The sequence below is a fragment of the Dendronephthya gigantea genome, unplaced genomic scaffold (assembly GCF_004324835.1).
Source record: "Dendronephthya gigantea isolate DGI-Jeju-01 unplaced genomic scaffold, DenGig_1.0 000331F, whole genome shotgun sequence".
NCBI classification, from domain to species: Eukaryota; Metazoa; Cnidaria; class Anthozoa; order Malacalcyonacea; family Nephtheidae; genus Dendronephthya; species Dendronephthya gigantea.
The window spans coordinates 114,625-130,191 of record NW_021163341.1 but is presented as its reverse complement, the minus strand read 5'-3'; the positions used below and the strand labels follow the sequence as shown (position 1 = coordinate 130,191).

At 33.2% G+C, this 15,567-nt stretch overlaps 2 protein-coding genes across 2 annotated transcripts; one reads left to right on the top strand and one right to left on the bottom strand.

The window, feature by feature from the left end:
* The first annotated feature begins 1,382 nt into the window (after window positions 1-1,382).
* LOC114542056 lies at window positions 1,383-4,245 on the top strand. Its single transcript, XM_028561805.1, has 10 exons — window positions 1,383-1,700; window positions 1,783-1,881; window positions 2,002-2,082; window positions 2,169-2,331; window positions 2,416-2,493; window positions 2,582-2,678; window positions 2,764-3,352; window positions 3,441-3,654; window positions 3,733-3,984; window positions 4,063-4,245. Exons 1-10 carry the CDS (start codon window positions 1,383-1,385, stop codon window positions 4,236-4,238), a joined length of 2,067 nt encoding a protein of 688 aa, XP_028417606.1. The 3' UTR covers window positions 4,239-4,245.
* An 871-nt stretch (window positions 4,246-5,116) lies between these two features.
* Window positions 5,117-6,060, bottom strand: LOC114542055. Its single transcript, XM_028561804.1, has 4 exons — window positions 6,008-6,060; window positions 5,693-5,929; window positions 5,367-5,624; window positions 5,117-5,285 (listed from the first exon to the last, which is right to left on the bottom strand). The coding sequence occupies exons 1-4, from the start codon at window positions 6,058-6,060 to the stop codon at window positions 5,117-5,119; spliced, it is 717 nt and encodes a 238-aa protein (XP_028417605.1).
* Window positions 6,061-15,567: the final 9,507 nt, after the last annotated feature.

Genomic DNA, 15,567 nt, shown 5'->3' with positions numbered 1-15,567 from the left:
GGTTAAAATAAGAATAATTTCTTTGTTATACTTGATACTTGCTGAAAATCTTCTGAGAGGGAAGACGAAAGGAGGCTTTAAAGTTTTACGTATATAGTTCAAAGACAGCTTTAAAAGCTGTAATAATATATCATTCCTAGACAGCTTTTAGCATCATGATTGATAACTCAGTTTTCTTTTGGTGTAATATTTCTTATACTTATTAGCGAAGATATTACACTTAGAAGTCTAGGGTTTTGTCAGTTGATCAAAGAGGCCACTAGAATAACTGCTCAGTCCGCCACATTATTAGATTTAATAGCGACGAACAATAAGAGGTTTATTAGTAAATCTGGAGTATTTAATGCTTGTCTGAGTGACCATGACTTGGTATACTGTATTAGAAAAATGAATTGTAAGCGATCACCTGGACGGACTAAGTCATTTAGAAATTATGCAAGATATAATAGCTCTGCTTTTTGTAATGACCTACGAGGAATCGACTGGGAGAAACAAATGAATTCGACTTTGCCAGAAAGATTGAATGTGAATTTGAGTGTCATTGATCGAATGTGGCTTAACTTTAAATTTGCATTTATTTCTGTTGTTGATCGTCATGCACCAGTGATAAATAAACGGGTGAGAGGAATTGATTGTCCATGGTTGAATGGGGAGATTAAGAAAGTCATGCATGAAAGGGATAATCAAAGCAAAACAGCTCGTAAGACTAATTTGGCTGCAGATTGGAACAAATATAAGTTACTTAGAAATCGGGTCACTGCATTGGTGAAATCAGCTAAAAGAAGTTATAATAGGAAGTTAATAGAAGAGAATTCTGAAGACCCCAAGTCTTTTTGGAGGACATTAACTAGATTAATACCAGGGAAAAAAGAACTTCCTAGGAGTATTAAAGTAGATAACACGTCATTGTATTGTTATTCGAAGATTGCAAATGGTTTCAACAGATTTTTTGTTGGCACAATAACCCGATTGACCGAAGCTATGGGATCTGTTTTTACACTAGGAGAGAGTTTTGGCACGTATTGGAAAAGCAATTCTCCAAAAGAACTGTTTCATTTTCAGGAGGTATCCGAGAATTTGACACTTGGTCAACTTAAAGTGCCACTGTGACGAAAATTCAATTGCCTTTTTTTTACCTTTATTGTAAAGAGTATATACTAATATAATATCTCGCGAAATATTAGTGTGTCAAGTCATTTTATGACTGCGTTATGTGCGCATAAAGTTCGTAATTTTATGACCGCCATTAAAATCCGCCATATTGGCAAAGTTCATGCGAAAGGCCATGTGTGACGTCATAGTCTTCACATTTGCTACACGCGATAATATACTATATTATAGGAGCACTACAGACGCAGTTAGAAAAATATATTTATTTCAATATGCCATCGCCGCGTTGTGTTGTACAAAATTGCAGTAATATGTCTGACAAAAACGCAGGCATTTCACTGCATTCTAGTCCATCTGACGAATTTTTGAGAAGAATATGGATAAAATTTGTTCAAACTAAGCGCGCCAATTTTTTCCCGGGTTCAAAAAATCATCGCTTTATGGTTTGCTCCGACCACTTTTCGACCGATAGTTTCGAGCGCTTATTTCATTTGGATGGTTCATCAAGACGACTCAAGCGCGGTGCTGTTCCAACTATTTGGAAAAAACCACATGCGGTGCCAGAGCTAACAACAAGAGAACGGCGAAAGGTTAGTAATTGTAGCGGATATTTTATACTTTATAGGCTAATTATAAATTCGCGCAATGAACTATTTGTTTTGATCAATATAGCTTTTAAACGACATGCAAAAAGAGTATTCGCAGGAAAACAATGCAAATATAACACGGAATATTGATGAAACGCTAGACGTGGAAAATTGTGAAAATTTGGTAAGTTACATCGGGGAATAAGTTTTTACAAATTTGTATTTGATAATAGAGGTCAAATTTAGTCGGCAGAGGGGTCAAAAATATGTATGCAATAAATACGAATTATTTATATTGCTTCAGAATTTGCTCACTCCAGAACCAGTGGATGACGAAAAGAGTACGGCTTTGCCTGTGGATAAAATTAGTTTATGCAACGAAGAGGTTGTAAACACGAATATTTACCTAATATTTGCAAGTTATAAGTCGGTTCATTCATAATACTCTGCTTTATCGATTACCATGTATAGCCAGAACAAGAATTGGGTGAAACTCCATGCCGCAGCTGCAAAACAAAAGAAAAACAGTTAGATGAGCTGAACGCCAAATTGACAAACGTGTACGCAAAACTGGCCATTAACCAGACACAATGGATACACACAATTAAATCAATAGAAAATAAAAATAACAATTGTGAGTAATTGTAACTGCATGTGTGATATGCACTGAATAACCAATTCTATTTCAACACTTACCTACATTGATTTTCTCTATCAGATGAACAAACGTCTCAGCAAATGGGTGACGCCATCACTGATGAAAACAATCCGGTTTTACTAGCGGAGAAAACCCAAGGTTGGCATTTGCATATGTATCATAAATCATACATAACACAGTACCTGCATACCAAGCACAGCTCATTTTTTTATTTATGACAACTTAGATAATGTTGTTGAAGAACTTTTGGAGGATATGGATATGTCTATATCTGACGACGAGACCAATGACTCAGACACTGCTGATCCACTATGGGAGCCTGAGCAACTGCAACGAAATTATGAGAAAACTGCTGATGATGATGATACCTCAACTAAACTGTAATTATTCAAGTTGTGAATAATATAGTGATCTTTATTATGCCCATTACCATGCTCACAATCTGTCTATTCATTTTTTTAGAATAAACCATTGGAAAAACAAAAGAGATGAACCCAAGGGCATTGTCTTTCTTTCTCAACTATTGCTTCTTGTACAACATTGTCACATCTGTTTTAGTCCTAAACCGCAAGTAAAAACAAGTCGCTGTGGAACCATGATAGTTGTCAGCACGCATTGCAAGAACTGCAAGGAAAAATTTATCTGGAAAAGCCAACCTACTCTTCTAGGAAAGTTTCCAGCTGGGAATATCCTTCTTAGCTTTGCTATCCTATGTGCAGGAGCATCCCCCAGAAAAATACTTCAGGTATTCAAGAATATGGGAGTTTTAGGCTACAATGAGGTGACATATTACTACCATCAAAGGCAATTTCTCTTCCCCTCCATTGTTATGTATTGGAATTCCTACCAGAAAAAGATCTTGGATTCCCTGAAAGGAAAAGAAGTAGTGTTAGCTGGAGATGGACGACATGACAGCATGGGGCATTCTGCAAAGTACTGCACATACACTATGTTTTGTTGCACAGTTGGACTCATAATTCACCTGGTAGTTATTCAGGTAATTACAAAGCCAAAATATTCATAAAAGTAAATAAAACATAGGCCAATTACCACAATGTTTCACTAAGTACACTTCTATTTCACAGGCAAACCAAGCAGGGAGTAGCACAGCAATGGAGGCTCTAGGTCACCAAAAAGCATTGTCATTTCTGCTTTCAACTGCTATCATCATAACAACATTTGTGTCAGACCGTCATGCGTCAATTACCAAGTGGATGAGAGAGACTTGTCCTAAAATGTGCAAGCAAGCAGGGAAACCAGTCATAAAACACTTCTTTGATTTGTGGCATATTGGGAAAAGTATTTGTTTTATTATTTTTTTTTAAGCTTCACAGTGTTGGTATAAACACTAAAACATTTTTAACTGCTATTTTGCAGAAATTCAAAAGATTCTGATCAAACTTGCGAAGGAGAAAGATTGTGAAGTACTTGGGAAATGGAGAAAAGCATGTGTGCGGCATTTCTACTGGGCAGCTACATCAACCTTATCTGGAATTGGAGAAGTGAAATGGGCAAAATTTGAATCTTTTTTTAACCACATCATAAACCAACACAAAAACTTTGCAAATAAAATTTACAACAAGTGCAGCCACAGTGACATTTTGAAACCTCGTGTTTGGTTAACTAAGGGTAATATTAAATTTATGTTGAAAACACAAGACAGGTTAAAGTATTTCTAACCACCAGTATCAACTTATATGCCTACAGGTTCTGTTGCATATGAAAAATTGGTGGAAGCACTTACTAAGAAAAGGCTAGTAAAGGCTGTTAAACAGGCGTCATCTGTGGCCCAAACCAGCTGCTTGGAAGGATACCACTCAGTTGTTAATCAGTTTGCCCCCAAAATGACCCATTACTCATACACTGGAATGCTTTGCAGGTAGATTACATATAGTAAATTGCTAACAGAAGAAAGCAGGTGATTAGGTTAATTGCCAATCAGACAATGAAACTATTTTGTATTTTACAGATCCATTTTAGCAGCGGTGCATTTCAACTTCAATTTACGGAGAGAAAATAAAACAAATAAGGATGGACAAGCACGTCTTCGGGTTGTTTATGCAAAATATAAGGAGGGAGAGGGGACTGTTCGGAATGTTCGAGTGAAGCAAGACTTTTGTAAGTTTGTTAAAGTCATACAAATTTACTTACTCAAATAAGATTAATGCAACGAAGATGTTACCAGATGTATTGTCAGTTCATTTGTAGTGTGATGTGGCTGTTCCTAATTCAGTTCCTTTTCTTCAACACTTCTTTAGCATATATTGAGCAAATTTATGAAACCATGACAAGTACTCCAAGAAAAGAACTGGAAAAATTGGAAAAGGAATTAAGAAAGGAAACTCCACAACCACTTCATTCACTGCTAGAAAACAAACAAGATAAAGAAGAGGCCATTGACATTTACATGTCTCGAAAACGTAAAATTAACACAGACTGTCCTCCTACATGCTCAGGTAAAATTAGTTGCATTTTTTTTAATCATTCAGTAAATAAAATAACTCAAAAATTTTTTTAGATCAAGAACTGCAGGCTTTGTTGAGCAAAAAGTCTAAAGGACAGGCTGCAAGAAAACCACCAACATGCAAGACTTGTGGAAACCCAATGAAAGGTCACAAGAAGGTGGATTGTCGTGTAAATAGTTTGGAGTAATTTGTAAATATTTTGACCACAGTTTCAATCATACAATCACCATTTCATTTTACACAGCGTCTTTTCATCCTATGTGAAGACTGCATTCAATTCGCCTCCCTTACCCTATTTATATGTCTTCGTCATCTTCAAAGCCAGTGTAGTCGCGGTCATCTGTGTTGGGAAATGTCGAGCGTATCCTTTTGTAGCAGCAACACGGTAGTGGGATGTGTCGGGAGCTGCCAGTGAAATCCCACACCAAACGCACCAGTTGCCTGTATGACACCGCTCGTAAGAACCTGCAAAGATATACATATAGAAATTGTCAGCAAATATTTACAGGACAAAAGTGTGGTTTATATTCAACGTTTAAAACTTACTCCGCTCTTGTCTTTTGACCTTCTCGAAACACAGAATTATAATTCCTGTGCCCTTTTGTCTTTAATCCCAACGACGCAATTTCCAAAACCCATTCATTTAGACACACGTCGTTAAAACCCGGGTGATCAACAATGCATTTTTGATGGCCTTCGTCTTCATGTTCATACATCTTATCCCTGCACTGACTTATCTCCATACAACAGCGACACTCTTCAGGTTTCACAATCATGTCGAGGGAACAATTGCCACATTCACACCTTGCAAACAAGAAAAGGCCTAAATAATGTTTGTTCTGCTGTGTATATACAATTATACATACACTTACCAAGAAGTCACGTCAACTTGTGCCTCAAAACGTATTTGCAACGTATTTTCCAATTGCTGTTCGACGGCCACGGCTTCTTCATATTCAGCTACTTCCTCGGGTGACGCAAGTGGCTCAACACTGTCGTCAAACGGCGCAAAAACTTCAGCGTTCGAATCGCGCGATAGCCCCGAATTGGCTGTCGAATAAACCGATGATTCTACAGAAGAATCTGACTCGGTCAAAGACTCCGAAACGCTTTAGATTTCGATGAAATTGACATTTTATATCGTGTATGCCGCACTATACTGGTATAAATACTGCTTTGTTTCCTACAATATTCCCAATGTGTTATTTTGAAGTGTTGAGACTATGACGTCACGAGCCATCTCAAAAATATGAAATAAAGATGGCGGATTTTAATGGCGGATGATGATTTTGGACATTTCTAACACTTATACTGGAGCGGGTACTGCTCCATTTCGACTGAAATTTTGAATAAGGCCTATTTTTACATTGGTAAAGTCATTTCTGAAAAAAAATTACACTTTTTGATGACAAATTTTCGTCACAGTGGCACTTTAATAAGTTGAAAAGTAAGAAAGCAGTCGGATTAGATGCAATCCCTACACGACTTTTAAAGACTCGGCGGAAATCATTACAAATCCACTTACGAAATAATAAATTTTTCACTGACTAATGGATGTGTTCCAAGTGAGTGGAAAGAGGCAAGAGTTATCCCACTTTTTAAATCAGGGAACTCCGATAATATGGATAATTATCGTCCAGTATCAATTCTACCTACTGTTTCTAGATATTAGAGCGAGCTGTCCATACCCAGTTGTACAAGTTTATTACTGATAACAACTTGTTGAGTCCGTATCAGAGCGGCTTTCGCAAGCGTCACTCGACTGACACAGCCTGTATAAGTTTTACCGATAGTATTCGACGTGGTATGGATCAGGGTTTGCTTACGGGGTCGTGTACGGAATCTTGTACCGAATCTTACTTGGCTAATCATGGCATGTATTGAATAAGTCTTGCGGGTGTAAATGTTAATAAGTTTCTTTGTTATACTTGACACTTGCACAAAATCTTCTGAGAGGGATGACGAAGGAGGCTGCACAGTTTTTACGTAATATCGTTCAAAGCAGCTTTAAAAGCTGTAAAATTATGACTCTTGGACAGCTTTTAGCATCATGATTAATAACTCAGTTTTCTCTTGGTGTAATATTTCTTATACTCATTATTGAAGATATAGATGAAGTGAAAAGATCACAACATACATCACAAAGGTGATATGAATCAACATATGCAAGATGTTACTATAATTCTACTTTTAAAATTTTTAATAATGCTTGAATCTTACATGGCTAATCATGGCATATATTGAATAAGTCTTTCGGGGTTAAAATAAGAATAATTCCTTTGTTATACCTTATACTTGCTGAAAATCTTCTGAGAGGGAAGCCGAAAGGAGGCTTTAAAGTTTTTACGTATATAGTTCAAAGACAGCTTTAAAAGGTGTAATAATATTATGATTCCTGGACAGCTTTTAGCATCATGATTGATAACTCAGTTTTCTTTTGGTGTAATATTTCTTATACTTAATAGCGAAGATATAGATGAAGTGAAAAGATCACAACATACATCACAAAGGTGATATGAATAAACATATGAAAGATGTTACTATAATTCTTCTTTTAAAATTTTGAATAATGCTTGAATCTTACTTGGCTAATCATGGCATATATTAAATAAGTCTTGCGGGTGTAAAATGTTAATAAGTTTCTTTGTTATACTTGACACTTGGCACAAAATCTTCTGAGAGGGATGACAAAGGAGGCTGCACAGTTTTTACATATATCGTTCAAAGCAGCTTTAAAAGCTGTAATAATATTATGACTCTTTGACAGCTTTTAGCATCATTATTGATAACTAAGTTTTCTCTTGGTGTAATATTTCTTATACTCATTATTGAAGATATAGACGAAGTGAAAAGATCACAACATACATCACAAAGGTGATATGAATCAACATATCAAAGATGTTACTATAATTCTACTTTTAAAATTTTGAATAATGCTTGAACCTTACATGGCTAATCATAGCGTATATTGAATAATTCTTGCGAGGTTAAAATGTGAATAATTTGTTTGTTATACTTAACACTTGCTCAAAATCTTGTGAGAGGGAAGACGAAGGAGGCTGCAAAGTTTTTTGTATATCGTTCAAAGGCAATTTTAAAGCTGTAATTATATGACTTTTGGACAGCTTTTAGGATCATAATTGATAACTCAGTTTTCTCTTGGTGTAATATTTCTTATACTTATTATTGAAGATATAGACGAAGTGAAAAGATCACAACATACATCACAAAGGTGATAAGAATCAACATATCAAAGATGTTACTATAATTCTACTTTTAAAATTTTGAATAATGCTTGAATCTTAGATGGCTAACCATGGCATATATTGAATAAATCTTTCGGGGTTAAAATAAGAATAATTTCTTTGTTATACTTGACACTTGCTCAAAATCTTCTGAGAGGGATGACGAAGGAGGCTGCACAGTTTTTACGTATATCGTTCAAAGGCAATTTTAAAAGCTGTAATAATATTATGATTCCTGGACAGCTTTTAGTATCATGATTGATAACTCAGTTTTCTTTTGGTGTAATATTTCTTATACCTATTAGCGAAGATATAGACGAAGTGAAAAGATCACAACATACATCACAAAGGTGATATGAATCAACATATGCAAGATGTTACTATAATTCTACTTTTAAAATTTTGAATAATGCTTGAATCTTACATGGCTAATCATGGCATATATTGAATAAGTCTTGCGGGTGTAAATGTTAATAATTTCTTTGTTATACTTGACACTTGCACAAAATCTTCTGAGAGGGATGACGAAGGAGGCTGCACAGTTTTTACGTATATCGTTCAAAGCAGCTTTAAAAGCTGTAATAAAATTATGACTCTTCGACAGCTTTTAGCATCATGATTGATAACTCAGTTTTCTCTTGGTGTAATATTTCTTATACTCATTATTGAAGATATAGACGAAGTGAAAAGATCACAACATAACAAAGGTATATGAATCAACATATCAAAGATGTTACTATAATTCTACTTTTAAAATTTTGAATAATGCTTGAATCTTAATGGCTAATCATGGCATATATTGAATAAGTCTTGAGAGGTTAAAATGTGAATAATTTGTTTGTTATACTTAACACTTGCTTAAAATCTTGTGAGAGGGAAGACGAAGGAGGCTGCACAGTTTTTACGTATATCGTTCAAAGGCAATTTAAAAGCTGTAATAATATTATGACTCTTGGACAGCTTTTAGGATCATGATTGATAACTCAGTTTTCTTTTGGTGTAATATTTCTTATACTTATTAGGGAAGATATAGATGAAGTGAAAAGATCACAACATACATCACAAAGGTGATATGAATAAACATATCAAAGATGTTACTATAATTCTTCTTTTAAAATTTTGAATAATTCTTGAATCCTACATGGGTAATCATGGCATATATTGAATAAGTCTGCGGGTTAAAATGTTAATTATTTTTTTGTTATACTTGACACTTGCTCAAAATCTTCTGAGAGGGATGACGAAGGAGGCTGCACAGTTTTTACGTATATCGTTCAAAGGCAATTTTAAAAGCTGTAATAATATTATGACTCTTGGACAGCTTTTAGGATCATGATTGATAACTCAGTTTTCTCTTGGTGCAATATTTCTTATACTTATTATTAAATATAGACGAAGTGAAAAGATCACAACATACATCACAAAGGTGATATGAATCAACATATCAAGATGTTACTAATTCTACTTTTAAAATTTTGAATAATGCTTGAATCTTAGATGGCTAATCATGGCATATATTGAATAAGTCTTTCGGGGTTAAAATAAGAATAATTTCTTTGTTATACTTGATACTTGCTGAAAATCTTATGAGAGGGAAGACGAAAGGGCTTTAAAGTTTTTACGTATATAGTTCAAAGACTGCTTTAAAAGCTGTAATAATATTATGATTCCTAGACAGCTTTTAGCATCATGATTGATAACTCAGTTTTCTTTTGTGTAATTTTCTTATACTTATTAGCGAAGATATAGATGAAGTGAAAAGATCAAACATACATCACAAAGGTGATATGAATAACATATCAAAGATGTGACTATAATTCTTCTTTTAAAATTTTGAATAATGCTTGAATCCTACATGGCTAATCATGGCATATATTGATGAATAAGTCTGGCGGGGTTAAAATGTTAATAATTTCTTTGTTATACTTGACACTTGCTCAAAATATTCTGAGAGGGATGACGAAGGAGGCTGCACAGTTTTTACGTATATCGTTCAAAGGAATTTTAAAAGCTGTAATAATATTATGATTCCTGGACATCTTTTAGCATCATGATTGATAACTCAGGTTTCTCTTGGTGTAATATTTCTTATACTCATTATTGAAGATATAGACGAAGTGAAAAGATCACAACATACATCACAAAGGTGATATGAATCAACATATGAAAGATGTTACTATAGTTCTACTTTTAAATTTTAATAATGCTTGAATCTTACATGGCTAATCATGGCATATATTGAATAAGTCTTTCGGGGTTAAAATAAGAATTTCCTTTGTTATACCTTATACTTGCTGAAATCTTCTGAGAAACGAAGGAGGCTTTAAAGTTTTTACGTATATAGTTCAAAGACAGCTTTAAAAGCTGTAATAATATTATCATTCTTGGACAGCTTTTAGCATCATGATTGATATTTCAGTTTTCTTTTGGTGTAATATTTCTTATACCTATTAGCGAAGATATAGACGAAGTGAAAAGATCACAACATACATCACAAAGGTGATATGAATCAACATATGCAAGATGTTACTATAATTCTACTTTTAAAATTTTGAATAATGCTTGAATCTTACATGGCTAATCATGGCATATATTGAATAAGTCTTGCGGGTGTAAAATGTTAATAATTTCTTTGTTATACTTGACACTTGCACAAAATCTTCTGAGAGGGATGACGAAGGAGGCTGCACAGTTTTTACGTATATCGTTCAAAGCAGCTTTAAAAGCTGTAATAAAATTATGACTCTTGGACAGCTTTTAGCATCATGATTGATAACTCAGTTTTCTCTTGGTGTAATATTTCTTATACTCATTATTGAAGATATAGACGAAGTGAAAAGATCACAACATACATAACAAAGGTGATATGAATCAACATATCAAAGATATTACTATAATTCTACTTTTAAAATTTTGAATAATGCTTGAATCTTAGATGGCTAATCATGGCATATATTGAATAAGTCTTGAGAGGTTAAAATGTGAATAATTTGTTTGTTATACTTAACACTTGCTAAAATCTTGTGAGAGGAAGACGAAGGAGGCTGCACAGTTTTTACGTATATCGTTCAAAGGCAATTTTAAAAGCTGTAATAATATTATGACTCTTGGACAGCTTTTAGATCATGATTGATAACTCAGTTTTCTTTTGGTGTAATATTTTTATACTTATTAGGAAGATATAGATGAAGTGAAAAGATCACAACATACATCACAAAGGTGATATGAATAAACATATCAAAGATGTTACTATAATTCTTCTTTTAAAATTTTGAATAATTCTTGAATCCTACATGGGTAATCATGGCATATATTGAATAAGTCTGGCCGGGTTAAAATGTTAATTATTTTGTTTGTTATACTTGACACTTGCTGAAAATCTTCTGAGAGGGATGACGAAGGAGGCTGCACAGTTTTTACGTATATCGTTCAAAGGCAATTTTAAAAGCTGTAATAATATTATGACTCTTGGACAGCTTTTAGGATCATGATTGATAACTCAGTTTTCTCTTGGTGTAATATTTCTTATACTTATTATTGAAAATATAGACGAAGTGAAAAGATCACAACATACATCACAAAGGTGATATGAATCAACATATCAAAGATGTTACTACAATTCTACTTTTAAAATTTTGAATAATGCTTGAATCTTAGATGGCTAATCATGGCATATATTGAATAAGTCTTTCGGGTTAAAATAAGAATAATTTCTTTGTTATACTTGATACTTGCTGAAAATCTTATGAGAGGGAAGACGAAAGGAGGCTTTAAAGTTTTTACGTATATAATAGTTCAAAGACTGCTTTAAAAGCTGTAATAATATTATGATTCCTAGACAGCTTTTAGCATCATGATTGATAACTCAGTTTTCTTTTGGTGTAATATTTCTTATACTTATTAGCGAAGATATAGATGAAGTGAAAAGATCACAACATACATCACAAAGGTGATATGAATAAACATATCAAAGATGTGACTATAATTCTTCTTTTAAAATTTTCAATAATGCTTGAATCCTACATGGCTAATCATGGCATATATTGATGAATAAGTCTGGCGGGGTTAAAATGTTAATAATTTCTTTGTTATACTTGACACTTGCTCAAAATATTCTGACAGGGATGACGAAGGAGGCTGCACAGTTTTTACGTATATCGTTCAAAGGCAATTTTAAAAGCTGTAATAATATTATGATTCCTGGACATCTTTTAGCATCATGATTGATAACTCAGGTTTCTCTTGGTGTAATATTTCTTATACTCATTATTGAAGATATAGACGAAGTGAAAAGATCACAACATACATCACAAAGGTGATATGAATCAACATATGAAAGATGTTACTATAATTCTACTTTTAAAATTTTTAATAATGCTTGAATCTTACATGGCTAATCATAACATATATTGAATAAGTCTTTCGGGGTTAAAATAAGAATAATTCCTTTGTTATACCTTATACTTGCTGAAAATCTTCTGAGAGGGAAGCCGAAAGGAGGCTTTAAAGTTTTTACGTATATAGTTCAAAGACAGCTTTAAAAGCTGTAATAATATTATCATTCCTGGACAGCTTTTAGCATCATGATTGATAACTCAGTTTTCTTTTGGTGTAATATTTCTTATACCTATTAGCGAAGATATAGACGAAGTGAAAAGATCACAACATACATCACAAAGGTGATATGAATCAACATATGCAAGATGTTACTATAATTCTACTTTTAAAATTTTGAATAATGCTTGAATCTTACATGGCTAATCATGGCATATATTGAATAAGTCTTGCGGGTGTAAAATGTTAATAATTTCTTTGTTATACTTGACACTTGCACAAAATCTTCTGAGAGGGATGACGAAGGAGGCTGCACAGTTTTTACGTATATCGTTCAAAGCAGCTTTAAAAGCTGTAATAAAATTATGACTCTTGGACAGCTTTTAGCATCATGATTGATAACTCAGTTTCTCTTGGTGTAATATTTCTTATACTCATTATTGAAGATATAGACGAAGTGAAAAGATCACAACATACATAACAAAGGTGATATGAATCAACATATCAAAGATATTACTATAATTCTACTTTTAAAATTTTGAATAATGCTTGAATCTTAGATGGCTAATCATGGCATATATTGAATAAGTCTTGCGAGGTAAAATGTGAATAATTTGTTTGTTATACTTAACACTTGCTCAAAATCTTGTGAGAGGGAAGACGAAGGAGGCTGCACAGTTTTTACGTATATTGTTCAAAGGCAATTTTAAAAGCTGTAATAATATTATGACTCTTGGACAGCTTTTAAGATCATGATTGATAACTCAGTTTCTTTTGGTGTAATATTTCTTATACTTATTAGGGAAGATATAGATGAAGTGAAAAGATCACAACATACATCACAAAGGTGATATGAATAAACATATCAAAGATGTTACTATAATTCTTCTTTTAAAATTTTGAATAATTCTTGAATCCTACATGGGTAATCATGGCATATATTGAATAAGTCTGGCCGGGGGTTAAAATGTTAATTATTTTGTTTGTTATACTTGACACTTGCTCAAAATCTTCTGAGAGGGATGACGAAGGAGGCTGCACAGTTTTTACGTATATCGTTCAAAGGCAATTTTAAAAGCTGTAATAATATTATGATTCCTGGACAGCTTTTAGATCATGATTGATAACTCAGTTTTCTCTTGGTGTAATATTTCTTATACTCATTATTGAAGATATAGACGAAGTGAAAAGATCACAACATACATCACAAAGGTGATATGAATCAACATATGCAAGATGTTACTATAATTCTACTTTTAAAATTTTGAATAATGCTTGAATCTTACATGGCTAATCATGGCATATATTGAATAAGTTTTCGGGGTAAAATAAGAATAATTCCTTTGTTATACCTTATACTTGGGCTGAAAATCATCTGAGAGGGAAGCCGAAAGGAGGCTTTAAAGTTTTTACGTATATAGTTCAAAGACAGCTTTAAAAGCTGTAATAATATTATCATTCCTGGACAGCTTTTAGCATCATGATTGATAACTCAGTTTTCTTTTGGTGTAATATTTCTTATACCTATTAGCGAAGATATAGACGAAGTGAAAAGATCACAACATACATCACAAAGGTGATATGAATCAACATATGCAAGATGTTACTATAATTCTACTTTTAAAATTTTGAATAATGCTTGAATCTTACATGGCTAATCATGGCATATATTGAATAAGTCTTTCGGGGTTAAAATAAGAATAATTCCTTTGTTATACCTTATACTTGCTGAAAATCTTCTGAGAGGGATGACGAAGGAGGCTGCACAGTTTTTACGTATATCGTTCAAAGCAGCTTTAAAAGCTGTAATAAAATTATGACTCTTGGACAGCTTTTAGCATCATGATTGATAACTCAGTTTTCTCTTGGTGTAATATTTCTTATACTCATTATTGAAGATATAGACGAAGTGAAAAGATCACAACATACATAACAAAGGTGATATGAATCAACATATCAAAGATATTACTATAATTCTACTTTTAAAATTTTGAATAATGCTTGAATCTTAGATGGCTAATCATGGCATATATTGAATAAGTCTTGCGAAGTTAAAATGTGAATAATTTGTTTGTTATACTTAACACTTGCTCAAAATCTTGTGAGAGGGAAGACGAAGGAGGCTGCATAGTTTTTACGTATATTGTTCAAAGGCAATTTTAAAAGCTGTAATAATATTATGACTCTTGGACAGCTTTTAGGATCATGATTGATAACTCAGTTTTCTTTTGGTGTAATATTTCTTATACTTATTAGGGAAGATATAGATGAAGTGAAAAGATCACAACATACATCACAAAGGTGATATGCATAAACATATCAAAGATGTTACTATAATTCTTCTTTTAAAATTTTGAATAATTCTTGAATCCTACATGGGTAATCATGGCATATATTGAATAAGTCTGGCGGGGTTAAAATAAGAATAATTTCTTTGTTATACTTGACACTTGCTCAAAATCTTCTGAGAGGGATGACGAAGGAGGCTGCACAGTTTTTACGTATATCGTTCAAAGGCAATTTTAAAAGCTGTAATAATATTATGATTCCTGGACAGCTTTTAGTATCATGATTGATAACTCAGTTTTCTTTTGGTGTAATATTTCTTATACCTATTAGCGAAGATATAGACGAAGTGAAAAGATCACAACATACATCACAAAGGTGATAAGAATCAACATATGCAAGATGTTACTATAATTCTACTTTTAAAATTTTGAATAATGCTTGAATCTTACATGGCTAATCATGGCATATATTGAATAAGTCTTGCGGGTGTAAAATGTTAATAATTTCTTTGTTATACTTGACACTTGCTCAAAATCTTCTGAGAGGGATGACGAAGGAGGCTGCACAGTTTTTACGTATATCGTTCAAAGGCAATTTTAAAAGCTGTAATAATATTATGATTCCTGGACAGCTTTTAGTATCATGATTGATAACTCAGT

Excerpts from the sequence above, each read along its gene's own strand:
- LOC114542056 (XM_028561805.1), top strand. The coding sequence starts at position 1,383 with ATGCCATCGCCGCGTTGTGTTGTACAAAATTGCAGTAATATGTCTGAC. Across the intron at positions 2,332-2,415 it reads AGAAAATAAAAATAACAATT|ATGAACAAACGTCTCAGCAA; the intron begins GTGAGTAATTGT and ends TTTCTCTATCAG. Across the intron at positions 3,353-3,440 it reads TTCACCTGGTAGTTATTCAG|GCAAACCAAGCAGGGAGTAG; the intron begins GTAATTACAAAG and ends TCTATTTCACAG.
- LOC114542055 (XM_028561804.1), bottom strand. The coding sequence starts at position 6,060 with ATGGCTCGTGACGTCATAGTCTCAACACTTCAAAATAACACATTGGGA. Across the intron at positions 5,930-6,007 it reads AATAACACATTGGGAATATT|CGTTTCGGAGTCTTTGACCG; the intron begins GTAGGAAACAAA and ends CGAAATCTAAAG. Across the intron at positions 5,625-5,692 it reads CAAGTTGACGTGACTTCTTG|GTGTGAATGTGGCAATTGTT; the intron begins GTAAGTGTATGT and ends CTTGTTTGCAAG.